A 21607-nucleotide genomic window follows, 5' to 3' on the forward strand; every position below is an offset into this window, starting at 1 on the left:
GCCACTTCTAATATGTGCTGGTAATTGACCTGACCTGACCTGTGCTGTCTTTCGTTGATGCCACAACATTCCATTGTTCATCAGCTCTCTCTCATTTTATTGCTTCTGTTATATCCTCAGTTTGAAGCATGAAGAACTTCTTGTAGTTGATCTAGAGTACAGCTTGGCATGAAAGTAGGGCAGTTATCGAGAAAATACCTCACAGATTCAAATGCAGATGTTGAAATAACATCCAAATCCGCTACTTCTGCATGCTTCAGGAGGGTGTTAGTCGGTGGAAGTTTGGTGCGGGTATACTGTGCTGCTGCTTTATAAAATGTTCTGGCATTCTCATAGATGCTGATGATCTTCACCTCAGATATTTATTTGCTTTTGATGAAGTTCCGTGCATCCTCACCTATCACAACCTCTTTTGTGGCTTTCATTTCATTGTCATTCGTTGTGTCGATGTCAATTTCAGTGAGTGCTTTGCCTTTAAATGCTGCTGAACTCAAAAACTTCAATAACAAGGACCCGTACAGTTCACACAAAATTATTTGACTTTTCTTGATAAGTGGCTTCTCGGATTGAAGAGCTGTGTTGTATTTGTCGAACAACTCCAGGGAAAAGCAAAGGAAGAGACAATAGGCAGTTGATGTGTAGCTGCAGAGGAAGTCATAAACACGCTTTGGTCTGGTTCCAGCTGATCTGTTTCCTCCAGAATGTTCTTCTGTTTCATCACCAAATAATCTTTTCAATGCTTCCTATAGCACCAACACGCTCATGAAACACTGTCCCAATGAAAGCCACCTTGTCAGGACATGCTTTAGCACCTTAAGTTCTTTAAATCCACATGATTCCTTCATCTTTTTTAGTTCAGCTTGCCTTTTGGCACTGTACTTTAAATAAAAATAGATGTCAGTCAGTATTTCTTCCACATTAATTGGGAGGTTTTGTGTAGCCTTCTTTGCTCCTATATGCATCAAATGAACCGAAAAAAGTATGCTCATTTTCACTCTGAATGTATCCAATTATTCCTTTCTTATTGCCACTCATCACAGGAGCATTATCACTACCAAAAGCAATGCAGTTCTCCCATTTCAATCCAAATTTGTCCAGTACTTCATTCACAGTTTTAAGTATATTCTCATATGTAGCTGAACTTTCCTTAACAACTGGTACAGATAACAGGGACTGCCTAGTTAATCCAGCTTCTGGATGTGTAAGAACCACTGGAAAATATTTGTCACTGCTATCGTTGCTGCCGACAGTTTTTAGGGCGAACACTGGTGAACTATCCGCAAAATTGTTTGAGATGATTTCAGCTTGGTGCTTAATCAGATCAGAGGCCTTTGTCCTGTCACATTGGAAACTATGCACGATTTTGGAGTCGGGAACATTCAGCGAAAAAAAACGGGCCTGCATGGTCGGCAGCACTGATTGGAATGTTGTGTTCAAGTAAAAACGTCACGAAGTGCATTTCTGCTGTCATTTTTTTATGTCACATCTCTTCTTTGCCTGATCCTTTTCCAAACATTTGGCTGATGGAAGGCTGCCTCTTCGTCAGTTCAAAGTTTTATTTGTGTCTCGGTCCTTCCACGTGCATTTTGCAGTCATTAATTCCACCGTGTTCCACGCTGAAGTTGCACTTGCATATTGTGCAATGTACAAATGTCGGTCCTTTTGGAGACGGCAACAACATGGGATATTTTGTTGAATAAGAAGCAATGCATTTCTGTGAATATCTGGATTTCTTAAACTTTTCACCCAAATTGCGATCCATATCCATTTTGCGTTCATTCCGAGGAGGCATTTTTGATAAGTGCTGTGTACGCCTACTTGAACTTCCATTAGAACAACACCGGAGAGGAAAGTATTTGTTACAAAACAAAATACTGGGGGTTTAGGCATCCTTAATAATATTTACTTCCCTTGTGAAAAAAACGAAAATGTTAAAGTGATAGAGGCTATCTATGCAATTGATTCCGAATTGATTGCCACGCTAAAGTCACACAATTGTCACACACATTTGTCAGAACTTGTAACTTGGAGGATTCACAATGCACTTGTGTTAACGAATTCTTCCATTTTTTAGTGCAGTTGAAAAAAGATGGGGGAGTAGCAATGGTGTGAATTTTGATGCATTTAAATTGGAAATTTGGTACTTTTCCGAAATAGTTGTTTCAAAAAAAAATTAAGTGACAATTTCTTTGGATTTCCGGACTTTAGGGTGGCTGTCCGGGGTTCCGGATTTTGCGTTGCATTTCCGGGTAAACCCCGGAAATTCCGGGGTAGTTGGCAGCTCTGCATTTAGACATTGAAAAAAAATAATGTGAATATAGGAATTTCTTTAATTAACCCATAATTATGTTGCCTTTTCTCTTTTTGCTCACCACTCTTGAACATGTTTTTCTCCCCTGACATATTTAAATCTACTTTGAAATGCCCACTCTTGTAAATGGAGAGCCCCCCTACATCAACTGCACAAATAATCTTGTGGTTGGTCAGCTCAAGTGATGTAAAATAATAAGGGTAAAAAAAGAATTTTTTGTTCGAGTATTCTGATAGGCCTGACTAATAGTGGGACTAGTACGGGGTCCACACATTTAGCCACCGTTCACCAAAAAATGCTAAATATTGTTGAACTGTTTGTTAAATCCAGAGTTATCAAGACACATTTTCATTTAATGCCGTTTTCTACCAATCTTGATTCGGATTCTTGGTGAAAAATATATCAACCTAACAAATTCCTTTGTGTTTTTTTTCCCCTGAAATAATGTGATATCCCTACACTGACACTTCCATTTGCCGCAGGATCCTCACAACATTACATTGTTTAGTTAGTGTTTGTGATGTAGTTTGATTTTCTCTCTACTATCCAAGCGATTATGATGGCATGGATGAGGTCTCGCAAAGCCAGTCCTTTTCTTCCCCCATGAGAATGTCCCCAAAAACAGCATCTGTCTCTGCCTGGGGCCAAAAGCACAAGTGCACACATAACACACTACAAAAACATAACATAAGCATGCACACACGTTTGCACTTAAACTCCATCACAAATTTCCCTGACCTTGATAAAACCGCAGAAAGAAACCCGTTATTTCCTGAAATTGCTATTTAACAACTTTTAGCTAGATAATTTTGGAATATATATATATACATATATATATATATATATATATATATATATATATATATATATATATATATATATATATATATATATATATATATATATATATATATATATATATATATATATATATACACACACATATTTATATTTATATGCAGAGTCCGCATCACTGCAAATGCTGCACCGATCCCCTTGTCAATATTCATCTCTCACTCGTGAACAAGACCCCAAAATAATTCAAGGAGGACCTGATCCCTGACCCGGAGAAGGCATGCCACCTTTTTCCAACTGAGGACCATGGTCTCAGATTTGGAGGTGCTGATGCTCATTCACACTAGGTTGTGAATCAGTCCAGCGAGAGTTGGAGATCACAGATTGATGAAGCCAACAGAAACCACATCATCTGCAAAAAGCAGAGATGTAATACTGAGGCCACCAAACCGGATCCCTCAACGCCATGGCTGAGCTAGATATTCTGTCCATGAATGGACAGAATCGGTGACATATAGCAGCCATGTTGGAGTCCAACCTCCACTGGAAGTGGATCCAACTTAGTGCCGGCCAGACTGTGACACCAGTCAAAAGATCCCCAAGCTGGGCCAAAGTTTATAGTTGTTGCTGGGTCATCATAGGTTGGCACAAGCAGTTAACACCAGCCTGTCACCGCCTTGCCACCTTCTCCTCCTGCACCCCCGTAAATGCAAAAAGTGTCCCTCAGCTCAAAATGGTTGGGAAACACTTGTCTATTCAGTCAAAAATTGACTTTGTTTTCCTCATAAAAAACATGTTGAAAATATGTTAAACCCTAAATTGAAAAAAACAATTTCAAACAAATAAGCTTTCTGAAAACTCTTTAATTTATTAGTGAAACTTTTTTAATCAATATTAATACTTTTCAGTTCTAAATGAGGACATTCATAGATCTGTGCTTTTATCTTTACTTAATTTCAGTATTTACAGTATACTGAGACTGTTTTAAGGTTGACATTTAACTACCTATACCTCTAATGCTCTATGAAATTATTATTCAGAGGTATTTTTCTACATTTAATAGGTAGCAATTCTTATTTAAGAGCCACAGCGGCAGTTAACTTGTTTAGTGCTTCTCAACAAAACAAAATGAAGGTCACCACGGAGATAAACATGTCTTCACAGTGAAAGGCGAGTTATATAGATCCCAAAGACGTATCATCAACAAATGCTATGATGTCAAAACACTAACGTTCATGTTTTCTAGCTAATTAAAAACCCTTAACTTCTGTCTCTTCTCTGAATACTCCTCATAAAGACCCATGAGTGGCTTCAAAGAGAAAATGCAGGCTTAAGTGAAAATGTATTTCCCCCAATTAATTTCTGCCCCAGTGCTGAGTAAATGCAATTGCTCTGCCACTTGTAAACCTGTCTCACATGGAGATAATACCTGATCCCAGTGCCAATGTAACAGCTACTTGTCGACATCCAATCATTTGAACATCATTATTTTTGCTTTAATTATAATCTGGTACGTTAGGACAGCAGCACCAGTCACAGATTATCTAACTCTGCCCACCAGGTGTAATTGTTGGGTTTATTGTTCTTTCGAATAAAATATGGTGTTGCATCTACAATAGCTGAAATGAGACAAAACAAACCTGTAGGGTAGTATTTTATCGTAAATGTCTTGGTGATTATTCAGGTTTTCTTTTTTCTTTTTTTTGCCTATTTGCTTATTTAGTTTTGTTTTTTGCATCATAAGCAGGCATGTTTATTTTTGATGAGCAGTAGGTTTTTTCCTTTAAAATATGATTACAATGCCATTTGTATGTGTATAAAAGCAGATCTCACGGTAGACACATAATCCATAATCAATAACTATTAATAAAAAATTAAAAAAGAACACTTGAGGGGGGCAGTATACAAATATATCTCGTCTCATCTCATTTTCTGAACCGCTTTATCCTCATTAGAGTCGCGGGGGGGGGGGGGGGGGGGGGTGCTGGAGCCTATCCCAGCTGTCTCCGGGCCAGAGGCAGGGGACACCCTCAATCGGTCGCCAGCCCATCGCAGGGCACAAGGAGACGGACAACCATGCACACTCACACCCATACCTAGAGGCCATTTAGAGTGTCCAATCAGCCTACTATGCATGTTTTGGGAATGTGGGAGGAAACCAGAGTACCCGGAGCAAACCCAAACAGGCCCGGGGAGAACATGCAAACTCCAGACAGTTGGACCGACCTGGATTTGAACCCAGGACCCCAGGGCTGTGAGGCCGATGCGCTAACCACTCACATCACCGGGTCGCCCCATACAAATATATATTGCACAAAAATAACAGCTCACATGATAGCTAGAAAACCCACATATAAGTTTGTGCTGGGAAAGAAAGATGTGGTGGAAATGCATTTTAAATAGTTCAATGAAAAATAATATAATTCTCAAGGACATAAGCATCATTTATGGGGGTAAGTAGGGAATGCACTTGTCATGAGAGCACTTTTGAACCCTTGCATTTTTTAACCTTCCATAAATCATTTTAATTATAATAAACGTGTGACCAAACTAGAATCCTGCAGAAAATGTCTGAAAATTGGACATGAAAAAAATACACTTAATTCGGCACTAACACCGAAAATCATCTATTTTAATGGCAACATACTGTAACCTGACACAGCAGATTTATTGTTCCGTATATTCATTCATTTTCTGAAATGCTTATCCTCTCAAGGGTCGTTGTTGGAGTCTATCCTAGCTAACTACGGGCCCCAGGCACGCTGAATCGGTAGCCAGACAATCGCAGGGTACAAAGTGACAGACAACCATTCACGTTCACACTCAAACCTAAGGGAAATTTAGAGTTTTCAACCTGCCTACTCTGCATGTTTTTGGGATGTGGGAAGAAACCGGAGAACCCAGACAAAACCCACACAAGCTCTGGGAGAACATACAAACTCCACACAGTGAGGACCGACCTGCGATCGAACCCATGACCCCAGAAATGTGAGGCCGACACGCCAACCACTCGGGCGCCGGCCACCCCTGTTCCGCTGTATCAGCTACTAGTATAGAAATAGACACAATCCAAATGAGAATTATTGATTGGACTTATTGAAAGATATCTCTTCTCGTCACAATCATCACCTACCAATCCACATTAATCCATAGTATAAAAACAGGTCAGAAAAAAGCAGAAACATTGTTTCCTGTCAAAAATGTTTTTTTTACAGTTTGTTGTAAATGCTTTGTCCATCAACATTTTATTCGACCGAAAAGTTGCTTCCTGGTTATGTCTGGAGCTTCTGCCACCTTATTCTGATTAGCTCGGTCATCAGATGGCTGCTAAGTTGTTCGAGATATACTGGTTGGTGATGATTGTGACGAGCAGAGACATCTTCCAATCAGTCTAATCAATAATTCTCAATTGGATTTTGCAGAATTATGGACATATATATATATATATATATATATATATATATATATATATATATATATATATATATATATATATATATATATATATATATATATATATATATATATATATATATATATATATATATATCATAGAGGGGTACAGCAGCGTATCACGTATCACTTTCCTAAATACCTAAATGGAGCATACAACTGTTCCAATAAGTTAGGGGTTTCCTTAATATAGTTGTCAATTTCTTTGGCTCTTTCTGAAGTTTTTTTATCTCTCTTGATTTTTTGGTGGTCCAAATAATGTCACCATAATGCTTAGTGCATTGCGGATTCCAGAAAATGTGCATATCAAAGGCATTGTTGTATTGGTCCTTGCTAAAATGGAAAAAACAAATGAATTATATAGTGTTAGTGGTTGCCAGAAAGCAGTGATGACACAGGGTTTAGGCTAGTGATGACACCATATTGCGTTTTAAACCCACATAAAACAAAATCTAAAATCAAAGCAAAATATTTTTTTCTTTAACTCAGAGATTCAGCTTAATTGTTCTCGGCTTGTGCCGTTGTTTTCAAAATAACATTTCAGTGAATGTAACAATTGGCTAATAATTCATAAATGTTTTCCTCCTGTCATATCCATAGTGGTCACTTATGAATTAGGGTCAAGGTTGTGATAAATGATAACAACAATAGAAATCAGATTTACTATGTCTGTTGTGTTTAACATCACTCAAAATTGAAATGGTTATTGACCCTATGGTGGACTTGTCCTTCACAAGTTATCATGGATCTGGAGGGGCAAAAGAAAAGACACCCAATCCCAAGACATGATGATGAAACTGTGACAAATCAAGTCTTTCTCTCATTCCACTTTCTGTAAGTCGCTGTGCCATGGGATTCCAGCTTTTCTTTGAATTTGGGAGTCAGTGAATCTCATGGCTCAGTGGTGTTCATTTCTATAATCCAATCTCTGTATAAAACCATCCTTTGAACAGCTACAGAAAGGCTGGAAGACAGCACATCTCGCTCCCTTCTTTCACATGCTCTCTACTGCTCTCATCCACACGCGGAATCCAATGTCCTAGCCTTGGAATAAAGATGGGATGAAGATCTAATTGCATTTTTTTACACTGAGTGATGATTATTGTGCTGGAATATTAACAAGAAGAGGGCAAAGATGATATTTAATGTGAAATGACTTTAAGGTTGTTGTTTTTTATGTTGTCTTCCTAATGGTAATCATCCCTATCGCAAAAAAAATAAAATTAAAACTGACACTCCCCAATAATCCAATGTGTTGATTTAGCCTTACGATAATGGCCACTTGAAATGTACATTTGGTAGATTACATAATAATAGCATAAAATTGACTTTTGCGTAGGCAAAACTTTGACTACTACGTATTACAGTTTTAGTTATGTGTTTGTCTGATTGTCTTTTTGGCATTATTCAGAGACTCATACTGTTAAAGGGTGCGTATTGGCCAGAGGAAGACCAAGTTAAACATATATTTTTAAAGTGATTGGTTAAAAATCAGGAGGCCCGGTGGATGAGTGGTTAGCGTGTACCTCACAGTGAGGTACCTGGGTTCAAATCCAGGTCGGTCCACCTGTGTGGAGTTTGCATGTTCTCCGGGCCAGTGTGGGTTTTCTCCAGGAACTTTGTTTTCCTCCCACATTCCAAAGACATGCATAGTAGGCTGATAGGACACTCTAAATTATGAATGTGAGCACGAATGGTTGTCTGTCTCTTCGTGCTCTGCGATTTTTTGGCCACCAATTGTGTCCCCCGCCTCATACCCGAAGTCAGCTGGGATTGGCTCCAGCACCCGCCGTGACTCTTGTGAGGACAAAGCGTTTCAGAAAATGAATTAATGAATAAATGAATGAATGAATATGACACAAATCATTTTTCCATTCCCAACACTTGGTGTCACTATTGGCACATTCTTACGATTACACCACATTCATTCGAATATGCTTATTTGGTTATTGTCACTGTACATGGCATAGTGTAATTGTAAACGGGCACTTTTACTCCTGACTTTAAAAAAATACTTTCACCCATTGTGTCTCTTTTTTTCTTTTTAATCTAAAGGGTCGAATGGATGTTCCTGGCAGACATGTATTAATTTATTTACACTTATACACATGTATTTCAATATTTTCCATGAACCCACTGTGTTACATTTAATTATCTGACTGCATACAGAACAGATTAAAGGAACCCGACAGAATGTGTTGATAATTACTTATAATTAAAAATAACTCTGAGCTAACTAATGAGGAACCCAAAAATATGCCTGTTTTAATACCAAATATGCCATCCTACAAATATCAAGACATGTATGTGTGTGGTTTTGTGAATTTAACTGAGTAAATGCAACTACGGACTAACCCGACCATTGTTTATTATTGAATGAACGCACCGTGATAAAAACTCTTCAGGGAGTGAAAAGGCGAAGGCGAAGAAATAAGTGAGGATATATGCGGCTCGAAGTGCTTATTATTCATTATAACGACCTCTAAAAATGAGCCTCGACTCCAGCAGCACTTAGCTCTTGCCTAAACTGACCACCGCCTCTTTCTGAACACCTCCCACCCTCACCCCTTCCATTGCAAATCCCAGCCAACCCCGAGTGCTTTCGTAGTGAGTATAAATGAAGAAAAAAATGACACTGTGTTGGTAAAGACGGTTGGAAGAGGGCGCCGTGCTATTCACTCTGCGCGGGCAAGGCGGCCAATATCAATTGATGGAATGCGCTCCTAGCGCTCTTTATTTTGTTATTTTATTTCATTTGTCTAACTTGGTGGATAACTCCTGGTAACTTCTTTTTTTAAAATGAAAACTCTGCAATCTGCTGAATTAAATGATCCTGGAATAGGTGAGTTTTGTGCGCTCGCAGAGGATTCGTGACTCGTTGAATGGGATTGAATCTACTGTATGTTGCAAGACCTTCGCTAGATCATATCAGGTGGATCAAAAGAAAAACGGCAGAAAAGAACAGTGATGCTACGACAAGGTCGACGAGCCTCTCCTTGAACATGTCCAAAGGATGATACAAGGACGCTAAAAGTACCCGTCAGTGCGTCGAACCATTCCTAATTTCGCACCCCGTCAGAGGATTTCCTTCAAGTTATAGCGCTTTCTAACAAGGTAATGGTCATTTATTTAAATGAATACATGTCAAAAGTGTGGCATCAAAACAGGTTCAGTATACCATGTGCTTTACACTTATTTGTACTTACACTTAAACTTACACCTATTTACTACTTTGATAATGTGTGTGTGTGTGTGTGTGTGTGTGTGTGTGTGTGTGTGTGTGTGTGTGTGTGTGTGTGTGTGTGTGTGTGTGTGTGTGTGTGTGTCATTGCATTAAATATTCACATGAAACAATAATTGATTAATTGATGAGATTATTATGCATACCCATTCGGAAATTTTGTGTTATGTTCAAAGTCACCCCAAAAGAGAAAATTCAATCCCATTTTCATACATGGTCGGTCTCTAACAGTCAATCTCCAGTACAAAAGCCTTACTTTCTGCCCCCATTCATTCTGATCATACATGCAACTGTCAATTTTACCACACTTTAAAATTAAATAACTCACTAATAGTAGAAATTTAAACAATGATTATATATATATATATATATATATATATATATATATATATATATATATATATATATATATATATATATATATATATATAAATATATATATATATATATATATATATATATATATATATATAAATATATATATATATATATATATATATATATATATATATATATATATATATATATGTCTCCTATCTTAACACACCCATTTCCCTTTGTCTCTTTTAGGAAATATCTGAAGTGCAAGGAGAATGAAGAGTCATCGGGGACGGTGGAAGCAATATGAGTGGTCCCGGTATCACTGTTAGATTGACGGCCCTCATGTTTCTATGCAAGTGGATAACAGTAAGCTTGCTAATGAGCTGGATGTTGGTAGAGGCCAACGATAAAGAGCCTTCACTGACTGGATTCACTGGGTCCGCAGGGGCCCTAAGCTGGCTACTAACAGGCAAGGGTCCTTTCCACCACTCACAGGAGTTTACTGATTTCACAGATCGCTACCAACAAGGATTCACCACAAAATACAAAATATACAGGTAAAACTTCAGAATTTTTAGATGGAGGTACTGTAAATGTGAAGCCTGTTGATGGTAAACACGCACATGCATGTCCATAACCAAGGTATGAATTTGCCGTTTATTCCAGCATTGAAAGGGTTTACAAAGACTTTATTTTATTTATTTATTTATTTGTTATTTTATTTGACAGTGAAACATGCTGTCAAAGTCAGTGGAAAACGAGGGTTACTATTAAATTTCTTGCCGGCTGCAAACAGATGAAAGCGACTGTTTATATGTATGTTCTTGTATTACTGAGCCCCTTTTAGATGTGCCCATACACATTGTTAATTTATGAGGCTCCATAATCATATTAGACGAATATATCAAACACAGCAAAATTTGAGATACCACAGTAATATTTGAGAAAAGGAGATTTCTGACTGAGCCAGATGATGCGAGACAAGAGTTTACCGAATGTCTTCGGAGGTGCATGTTATGAAGCACAGTGGGTATGTGCACAAAAGCCACAGATTATTGTTTGGAAGCTGCATTTCCTTAGGTTGCCAAGAAAGATACAAATCAGGGATAAAGTCAACATTTCTAAAATATCCTAGAATGCATTAATAAATGAAGCACATGAATGGAATTCATTTCTAGTATGTGAATTTTGAAAGTTACCTTTTTAGCAATAACAAGACTAAAGGGTAGCAACAATTATAACTGTTTTTATCAAGGAAATATCCTGAAATTATCCCCTATCTCCGCATTGAGTTAAATTATCTTTAGAATACAAATATCACTGAAAGATTAAAATTTCAACAAGCTAACATAAGATACTTTCAGACTGCCAAGCATGCATAATTTAGCAAAATGCCATGTGTAGTCTTTTATTAAGTGGATTAAACAGTGCAAGTGTAAATGCTGTGTGTATTTGTCTATTGAGTGATAGCGACTAGAAGGGATGCTTGATGTGCATACCAAGAAATGTACATGCTTGTGACTATATGTGCCTGGAAGGTAGATGTTCTGTGAACCGTTGTCCATGGAGCCCCACTGATCCATTAGTTCCAGGAACAATTGCAACTCAGACATAGGTTTGACTGGTGCTGGCATTTTGCAATTGACAGATAAGACAATGTCAGGTAGATAGTTGGGCTGGCATCACCTAATATAAGCAAGATTGCCATTCAATGACACAAAGATCATTTAAGATTGCAGATGTAGGATGGCCAATTTCATCTAAATACAATGACATTAAACTATCGATTGACAGCAGCGGAGAAAGATGATGTCAAAAGAATATTTTATTAAATAGCCACCTGGCTTTTTAAGTCATGTATACTTGTAAAAAATAGCAACTAATATGATGATTTATAGGTGATGATTTATGACAGCACAGTCAAACTGTTAGAGGAATACTGCAACTCTGTATTGCAACAAATATTTGCAAAATAATGTTTGACAGAAGAGAAATTACAGGAAAATAAGCAAGAAAGAAGGATGGAAACAAGTACTACGTTAGTACTAAAAAAAGAAACAGAACCCAGCAAACCGTACTGGCAGGTAAAAACAAAAATATCTCACTACAAAAAAGGAGAAGATAAGGGGAAAAACACCAATGACAGAGTGGAAAAACACCAAGGACACAGTGGAAAAATAAGTACGCTATGAATACATTGAAAATTATCTTATTAGCATCTATCAAATATCACAGAATGCAGAATAGAAGTGAGGTGTACAAGTAAATTCCTTGTTTGACTAATGAACTTAGAAAATGAGCTGGTTACAATTATTAAGCGTGTTTATCTACTCTCCATCGATAGCCAAACCTACCTCGCAGGAACAAGAAAGGAGCGCAAACAGAGAGAGAAATGAGAAGGGCTCCACCAATTTAGAATAACCGTGCCATTCCCACAAATTGTTGGTGCTCAAAAGTGTTTGAGTTTAATAGGTCTTGTATGTTTATGAGATACTACACATTTTACAGTTGTATTATTCCAAACCACATTCATATTTGTTAGCATTTTTCACTTTTCTTGTTGTTTTTCGAAAAGAAAATGTGGTGAAATCATTAAATGTTCATTTCATTAGTTTATCTTTTTTTTTTTAATTCAGTGACATTTAAGGAAATCAAGATGAGTCGACTAGTTAGAATGTCTTTGACAATCAAAATTTTCAATAAATAATTCAATGGGTGACATTAGATCTTTCTTATGCTTTTTTTCTCTCAAAATGATAGTTGCCTGTCTTATACATATGCAAAATAAGGGTGATTCTATTCATCTTTGCTATTGTGCATGTGAAGAAGTCTTCATTTGTGTTGCACATGGGATTGCAAAAGACTAACACGCATAGATGAAAATAATTTTAGGGCAGGGCAATATTCCCTAAGAATGTAATCTACCATTTATTTCACAAAGAAAAGTGTATTCCAAATTAAACAAAAATAAAATTATGCTTTAGTTTTGCATTTCTGTTCAATGGAGTTAAAATAATAAAAATAAACAATAAAAAAACAATGATACAAGGGCTTGACAAAAAATGGTGGTCCCATAACTTTCTATTTTGTTGCACAACCTTTTTACGCAATACATTTATGCAAATGTAAATGAAACTTCTGCACCTCAACACTTAAATGTCAAATGACAAATAGCTAAAATAATTAGTGATTGGTCAACTATTAAAATAATCGTTTCTGGTAGTGCTGGTGGCATTAGACAATTAACAGGATTTAGTGATCTTGTCGCTGATTCTCACAATGGTCGCAGAGGTACTATGGCAGTGTTTCCCTTTTTGCATTGAACAATCTCAAGGGACACCACCATCTGAAAATTGTTTCATTTAAAACTATGTCGCTTACATTTACAATAGTCATTCTCATCAAAGTTTTATCTGCAGGAATCACATAAACCTCCAAAATTATTCCAAAATCAAATTTTTCATACTGACCAAATGTCAGCCAAACTTGATGTCTGCGGACCCTGAACAACTTTGCGTTCGAGTGATGCAAAAATAAGTAATGAAATGTTTTTAATCGCATAATTTTATGACTTCTCCAAATATTACTTAAATCTCCTAATATTACGAGAAAAAAAATGTTGTGCTCACACAGACTTTACGTCGCCTAAAGTTAATTCCCTAGAAACCGAACAACTTCCGGTTCAGGTTAAAGAAAAATAAGCAACAAAATGACTGTTTCACAATTTGAATCTTTTAATAGTATACCCTGTAATTTAACATTCATAATATTTTTAATTTAACCTTGTAACTGTTCAATTCTAATCTTGTTATTTTCATGTTAAATTTTCTCTCTGAATATTACATTGTATGTATGACTTCTTCTTTCCCGTGGCACACCTGACCATTGCTCACGGTACACCAATCTGCCACGGCACAGTGGTTGGGAAACACTGACACTGTACTAGCCTATGATAGCTACCAGTGTTCCCTCTAAGCTGCGCGCGTGCGCAATTGCGCACTACTCTCGTCCTCGCTGCGCAGCAGCAATCATATGGCGCGCAGTAAAAAACAAACAAAAAAAAAATCGGATTTTTTTATTTATTTATTTATTTATTTATTTATTTTTATTTTTATTTTTTTACCCCTTTCCCCATGATGGCGCCGTTTAAGCGGCAGCAAGTGGCAGTAGCTCTGTCCACTTATGTTTTTCGTGTTTTACAGCATGTTTTACATGAAAAATGGACAGGTCGCCGAATGGACGTTCCGCCGAACGTTCATTCGGCGACCTGCCCGTCTGTCAAACGTCCGTCGGCGAAACGTCTTTAGGCGAATCATCCGAGTACCGATGATGTCGCTCACACTGGTACTCAGTGCGCTCAGGGAGGTTGACTTTCTGCTCAGACCAACGAAAAATTAGAGGGAACATTGATAGCTACATATGTGCAGTGGAGGTGGTACACCATGAATCGGATTGCCAGCCAACACTGGGCACAATAAGACAAGTGTCGGAGTTGAGCTCAGCCGTACTAGGTGGGATTGGGGGGTTGCAGCCATTCATGCACCAACTCAAAGCTACGGACAATTTGGCGTCTTCGATCAGCCTACCACACATTTTTTTTTTGATGTGGGAAGAACCCAAAGTACCTGGAGAAAACCCAAGCAGGAAAGGAGAAAACATTAAAAGTTCACACACGAAGGCTGGAGGATTAAACCTTTCACCCCAGAACTCTGAGGCAGACATACTTACCATTTTGCACCATAATGGGGTGATTGTGATAATAAAGATCTGGACAGTCAATACAGAAAAAAAACCCATCTTTAAAATGCTGGATGAAATCACTGACCAATGCCAAAATTATGGCACTGAAATTTGTGTTGCCTATTTCTTATCATTATTGTATAGGGTCTGAACTTGTCTGCCTGGACAACCAACAAATTACTAAAATATCATCCACAGGCCGCTATCTGAGTAATAGTATTTTTATTGGCGGCAGATCATAAACAAGTGACTATTTTGAATGCTCCTATAAAACAAGACATTGTGATCCCCATATGGCTTATGACAGAGAAAAAAGCACTACAATTAGATTTTTTTTGCTAGTAGCCTAAATTAGAGACATCATTATGACCCAACACACTAAAAGGAGATGTTTTTTTTTGCTAGTAGCCTAAATTAGAGACATCATTATTAGCAAAATTGTCTATGAAGTGTTCAATAATATCACCAGATCTAGCATCCCTCTTCCCCCATTGATGTCCTTAGCCTCTTTCTTACAGTCCCTTGTCAAATGATCCAAACTAATTGCTTTTTCTGGCTCTTAAATATTCTCCAGAGATCAGTTGGCCTATGCTGTCACTGGAGCATGGAAGTCAGGGATGAGATGAAAGGCTGAGGGAGTTGGCTGGAAGAGGGGACATGTAGGGAACCAACATGTAATACCTCCTGCAGATGGGTCGTTTTCACCTACAACAACAATTTGCAGTATGTTTTTGCAGTATTATTTAATACGAATCGAATGAATAATAGATTCAGACATTCTAAGAATGAATCCATGGATTGGAAAATGTGACATGAACAACATAAACACAGCTATCCAATGTGTTTTATATTTGGTCAGTGCTTATCAACTACCTTCATACATACATCAATGGACTCTGTGAAGATAGGGTAGTAAAACGGAGACATAACGCACTTGAAGGAGGCAATTTCACTTCTACGCATGCTAAAAATGCCAGGCAACTAATGTCATTCCTTAAGTGATTGCTCTTCTTACTTTTTCACACTGACAGAATGAGTTTAACATTACTCCCGCATTCCACAACCAGCAACCTCGCAACCAAAGTGGTTAATGATGGAAAGATGATAAAAATTAATGTTTGCAGTTATAAAAATGCATGTTTTCTGTAATATGCCAATAAATTATTTCTGGAAGCGCTGTGTGTATGCTCCAAAGCCTGAATGAGAGCACTTCTTGCCAACACGCTTCTTATATGGAGAGAAGGCGGACGTGGGTGGGGTCAGACGCTAAAGGCACGCCCCTACCAGGTACCCGTATATAGTTTGGGCATGTGTTTATTGCAAAACAATTTCAGTTTGGTTTCTAAGGCCCCCCGAAAATGAATAATACAAATAGACACGCTTACAAAGCTCAGTTCAAACTTCAAGCCATCAATTATGCAGGGGAACATGGGAATAGAGCAGCCGCGAAAGACGCTGCCTAAAGAAAAGTTTCCAACTGGCGTCATCGTGAAGGCAAACCAAAAGGGCTGGATGGACGAGGAAAAAATGAGAGACTGGCTACGTGAGGTGTATGTTAAGAGACCGGATGGCTCGCCGTCACTTTTGATTTGTGACTCCACGCGTGCACATCTTACAGCAGCGGTGAAAAACCAAGTCACGAAAATGAACTCTGAGCTTGCCGTCATTCCTGGAGGCCTTAACTAAAGAACTCCAACCGCTGGATATCGGCATCAACCGGGCGTTCAAAGCAAAGTTGCGAGCAGCATGGGAACAATGGATGATAGGTGGCGAACACAGCTTTACGAAGGGAGGTGCCGGGCTAGTTACGCCACTATTTGTGAATGGATTGTGGCCGCTTGGACTAACGTGTCTGCTTGCACTGTTGTTCGAGCTTTTGACGAGCAATTCCGTATGCGCGCATCTTAGAGGGAACATTGGTCTCCACGATTTCATTTCCTGAATGACGAGAAACATGTTGTCATGATGTGCAGTTACTTCTCCGCATAATTTGAGGAAATTAATCTCTTAAGTTGTCTAAGTTAAGAATTTTATTTACCATCTCCAGCACCCCCCATGAGCCTTGTGAAGATAAGCAGTACAGAAAATAAATGAACAAATCTTATTTTGCCTCCTGGCTAAGAAAGGAGAAGCTTCTAGTCATAATAATCAACCCCTCTTATCAATGGCAAACACATGGAGAATAAAACATCTAAAAAAATATTTTTTGCTTGCTTTAATGATTAATTCAATTATTTAATAGTGTGGCAAAATTCTAAACCTAAAATTAATAACGGCTTGGAACTCTTGACATATATTTTCTTATTGTACTGCATAATTTAGCAATGGTCTTTATCAAATCAATAATCAAAAAGATGAAAATGTTGCCATAAAGTCAGACATAAGGTAAGACATGCTTTTTTTCCCTTTAAGGTTAGTCACCTTACCAGGTATTTCTATTGTTTGGTTTTCCGACGGTACAGACTGCCATTTTCCAGTTAAGCGTCTCCCCCGCCTGGCTTGTTGGCTTGGATAGGCTCCAGCACCCTCGTAACCCTTGTGAGGATAAGTGATTCGGAAAATTAATGAATGGCAGTATAACAGCATGTGAAGAGCAGCCTGCTACACGAGGACTGCTTTTGTTCTCAGCTTGCACAATTTTCAATGTCCACTTCTTGGTACACATGAATGTCAGTATGACATGTCCTAATAAGGCATTTGTGGATAAAAATCTAGTTAATATTTTTGATCCCCAGTCAAAGGTTGAATGTGTCTTCAAGGCGAGAGAAAAAAAACTCAGCAAAGTCCTTCGGTTCATTGCCAGCAGCAATTTCAATGACGAGGACATCACCCAGCGTTGAGTTCATGACTCGTGACACGTGTGTGATGGAAGAATTATTTGAGCCAGAGGTTCATGGAAGGAGACTCTCACACACTAAAGTGTGAGGATTTACCATATTAAAGAGATGATTATTTGAAGTAGCGTACTGTAACAGTAAATGTTTAAATATTTATGAATAGTGTATATTTCATTTTACAGTTTTATAAAATAAACCCTCACTAATTTGGGATTTATTATTCATTTTCCGAACCACTTTATCCTCATTAGGGCATAGGAACATGCAAACTCCACACAGGTGGACCGACCTGGATTTGAACCAATGACCTCAGAGCTGTGAGGCTGCCACGCTAACCTCTCAGCTGCCGGTCCCCTATTCCAAAAGCAAATATAGTTTACTTAGAAACTGATTCACCGTTTATGGAAGAGGGAGGGCGTAGTCTGCCGATGGAATCACAAAATACCCCAAGCCGATTTGATAAAATGCGGATGTGAAATGAAATTAAAAAATCAATCCAACAACTGAGGCAAGAAGACAAAGTTTGATGAAAGTGTAACCCCTGTGGTCTGCTAAAGTGATGGGTTCCTAAGGGCTTGTGCGCTAGGTTCGTCTCAGGGAAGAACAGATTAGTGAATGGACAATTGACTTGAAAACAACAAGAAACAGGAGCCACAAAAGTCTTATCAAAGAAGTGTAATTACAGTTTTGAAAATATACAACTATTCACTATCTTTTGAGCCGGCTCACTAGCATATAACACACTCAAGGGTTTCTTTTTTCGTGTGTTTGTTTCCTAAAAGAAAATCAAAGTGTCCCTTTAAAACAAGTGAAGAGTAGATATGAAAATAAAATGGGAATAAAATGCACTGTTCATTCCGATCAAATTCTTCTGCAGATGCAGTAAACAATCCTACCCAACCGGGGAGGTAGGTTTCAGGGATGATCCTCGTTGGAGTCCTTCGATATCAAGGGTGGGTCGTCATCTCCCTCGACAGAGAGAATCCAGATTTCAGATCCAAAATTATTTCGAGAGTGGTCAGAAAACCTAGCTTGTATAAAAAAGACCATTACTGAACTAACATTGTCAAAACCACACATTAAAGATGAAATAGCCAGCCTTCTCACAATACAAGTGTAATATAGACTATGTGTTGTGTAGATAGTAGTGTCCAAGACTACAGGCCTGTGTGCACATGGCCCCACGCTATTACACTCGACTACAGTCAGTACATTCAACTCACCAAGAAGCTTCAAAAGGGTTCCTTTACCTCCGTGCTCGAGGAACTGCGGTTTCTCTCTCTTCTCTATACATCAACATATAACAATAATTTTAACAGTTTTTTCGGTAACTTGGTATTACCGGTCTTACCAAACTGAGTAAATCACAAATGCACCTTCCGCACACAATCCTTAACTCATCCACGCTGATAAAGATTTGTTGTGAATGGTGAATTGAGGGATATTAACTGCTAAACGCAGCGCCTCTCTGCTGGAGAAGCCTACAATGTCTCTCTCCGTTTTAAGTAAAGGGTTTGGTCTCACCTAATTGTCACACATTTCAATTGGCATGCTGCTTCCAAATAGGGGTGATGCTCATTTTGTCCATAAACCAAGTTTATTGAACTACAGCGCCCTAATTGAATTCTCTGAAAATACAAACAGGAAAGTTATAGGAAGTTGTGCACAGTTATGTTATGAAAATAAATATTCATCATTCATCACAACATTCATCTTCCATACTGCCCATCCTCGAAGGGATTGCTGGAGCCTAACCCAACTGTTGTCAGGTGAAAGGGAGACTGCATCCTAGACTGGCCGCCAGTCAGTTGTAGGGAACACAGAGAGACAAATGACCATCCACAGTCCCAATAATAACGCCACCAGCAGGAATCAAACTCGCGCTTGCCCGCACCAAAGTCACGCGAGTGAACCTCTAGACCACGAGACGGCTTTGAAAATTAAAATGATCACCCAATTATCTAATGGGTTACAAGTGAGGTGCCAGACGGCGCGGCGGATGAGTGGTTAGTGCGTTGGCCTCACAGTGGGGGACCTGAGTTGAAATCCAGGTCGGTCCACCTGTGTGGAGTTTTTATATTCTCCCTGGGTATGCGTGGGTTATAATCTGATTTCCTCACACATTCCAAAGACATGCATGGTAGGCTGGTCGGACACTCAAATTGCCCCTAAGTATGAGTGTGAGCGTGAATGGTTGTTTGTCTCCTTGTGCCCTGCGATTGGCTGGCCACCAATTCATGGTGCCCCCTGCCTCTGGCCCGAAGTCAGCTGGCATAGGCTCCAGCACCCCCCGCAACCGTAGTGAGGATAAAGCCGTTCAGAAGATGAGACAATATGAGTAAGGTGCCAAAAAAGCACTAAACTAAAATATATAAGGCATTGGGATAAAATTAAAAAACAGGACATCTCAGTAATACTGACGGAGAGAAGGTGAACATCTTGAATTAATAGGCATAAACTAGCAGAACAGAGGAACAAACACGGCCGTATAGAAAATGCTGCGGCATTGTTTACAATGAGAAACAACACGGCCGCTTCTGCATTTAAATGGCCTTTTCAAACCCGAGAGAGAGCAGCTGCATCATAAAAAAATGACAACATGGTTGTTGATTTGCCCTCTGTCTCTGTTTTTTGTGTTTTGTTAAGTTTGTGCATTAACACAAGTAGTACATGCTTGAATATGCATCATTGAATTCAATGAATTTCTTGTCAAACGTGTCATGACAAATTGGTAGACAAAACTAATCAGTAAGTTGGCTGTTGGCACACCCCACTGAAAATCTCGCTTTCTCACTTACTCTTGTTCTCTATTGTCAGAGGTGCAGTGGCATTCATGGAAGCAACAAATCAATACGGCAATTTCCTTGTTTAATAAAACACTCATCCTGCAGTTTTGTAGTCAGGGCATGCTATGTGGAATTCAACCATGGCATATGGCTTCAATGGTTTGTTAAAAATAAATCTGAAAAAAAATTAGCATGCTATTTTGATTTTGTGTATCTACGTATTTTACAATGGTGTTAAAACAGTGATGTGCTTAAAATTTCATCACATGCTCCTTGTTGGTGAAAGCTGTAATAATCATATGGACATTTAATGAAGACAGGACCGACCTGGGAACAAACCCTCAACATCAAAACTGTGAGGCGGATGCCCTAACCACTCATCCAATGGGCCACCTACATTCACATATATACTTCTATTTACATTTGCTATGTTCATAAAGAAGATGCAATTAACCTGTTTTCTTACTGATGCCTTGCTTGCCATTTTCATTTATTCAAGAACATTTTTTTAAAATTGCATGATTATTCTTACATCGATAGTTTGACATACAGTGGGGCAAATAAGTATTTAGTCAACCACCAATTGTGCAAGTTCTCCAACTTGAAAAGATTAGAGAGGCCTGAAATTGACAACATGGGTAAACCTCAACCATGAAAGACAGAATGAGGAAAAAAAAATGAAAATCACATTGTTTGATTTTTGAATAATTTATTTCCAAATTAGAGTGGAAAATAAGTATTTTGTCACCTACAAACAGGCAAGATTTCTCACTGTCAAAGAGGTCTAACTTCTAATGAGGTCTAACAAGGTCTCCACTCGTTACCTGTAGTGATAGCATCTGTTTGAACTCCTTATCGGTATAAAAGACACCTGTCCACAACCTCAGTCTCTCCCACTCCAAACTCCACTATGGCCAAAACCAAAGAGCTGTCGAAGGACAGCAGAGACAAAATTGTAGACCTGCACCAGGCTGGGAAGACTGAATCTGCAATAGGTAAAACGCTTGGTGTAAAGAAATCAACTGTGGGAGCAATTATTTGAAAATGGAAGACATACAAGACCACTGATAATCTCCCTCAATCTGGGGCTCCATGCAAGATCTCACCCCGTGGCGTCAAAATA

At 38.5% G+C, this 21607-nt stretch overlaps 1 protein-coding gene across 4 annotated transcripts in view; it reads left to right on the plus strand.

Moving 5' to 3' along the window:
• The first annotated feature begins 9224 nt into the window (after nt 1-9224).
• LOC144069376 (BMP/retinoic acid-inducible neural-specific protein 3-like) overlaps nt 9225-21607 on the plus strand; it is a 57891-nt gene continuing 45508 nt past the window's right edge. For 2 of the 4 annotated variants that reach the window (XR_013298459.1, XM_077594742.1), the window contains exons 1-2: nt 9225-9673; nt 10371-10678. Coding sequence is in view for 3 of the 4 variants with exons in the window: in XM_077594742.1 (XP_077450868.1) it covers nt 10425-10678 (254 nt within the window). In the remaining variant the exon portion in view is untranslated. Of the gene's footprint in view, nt 9674-10370; nt 10679-18616; nt 18652-21607 lie in introns of those variants that run through there. The other 2 variants (XM_077594743.1, XM_077594744.1) reach the window with 2 other exon arrangements.

This window comes from Stigmatopora argus, chromosome 24, assembly GCF_051989625.1.
Source record: "Stigmatopora argus isolate UIUO_Sarg chromosome 24, RoL_Sarg_1.0, whole genome shotgun sequence".
NCBI classification, from domain to species: Eukaryota; Metazoa; Chordata; class Actinopteri; order Syngnathiformes; family Syngnathidae; genus Stigmatopora; species Stigmatopora argus.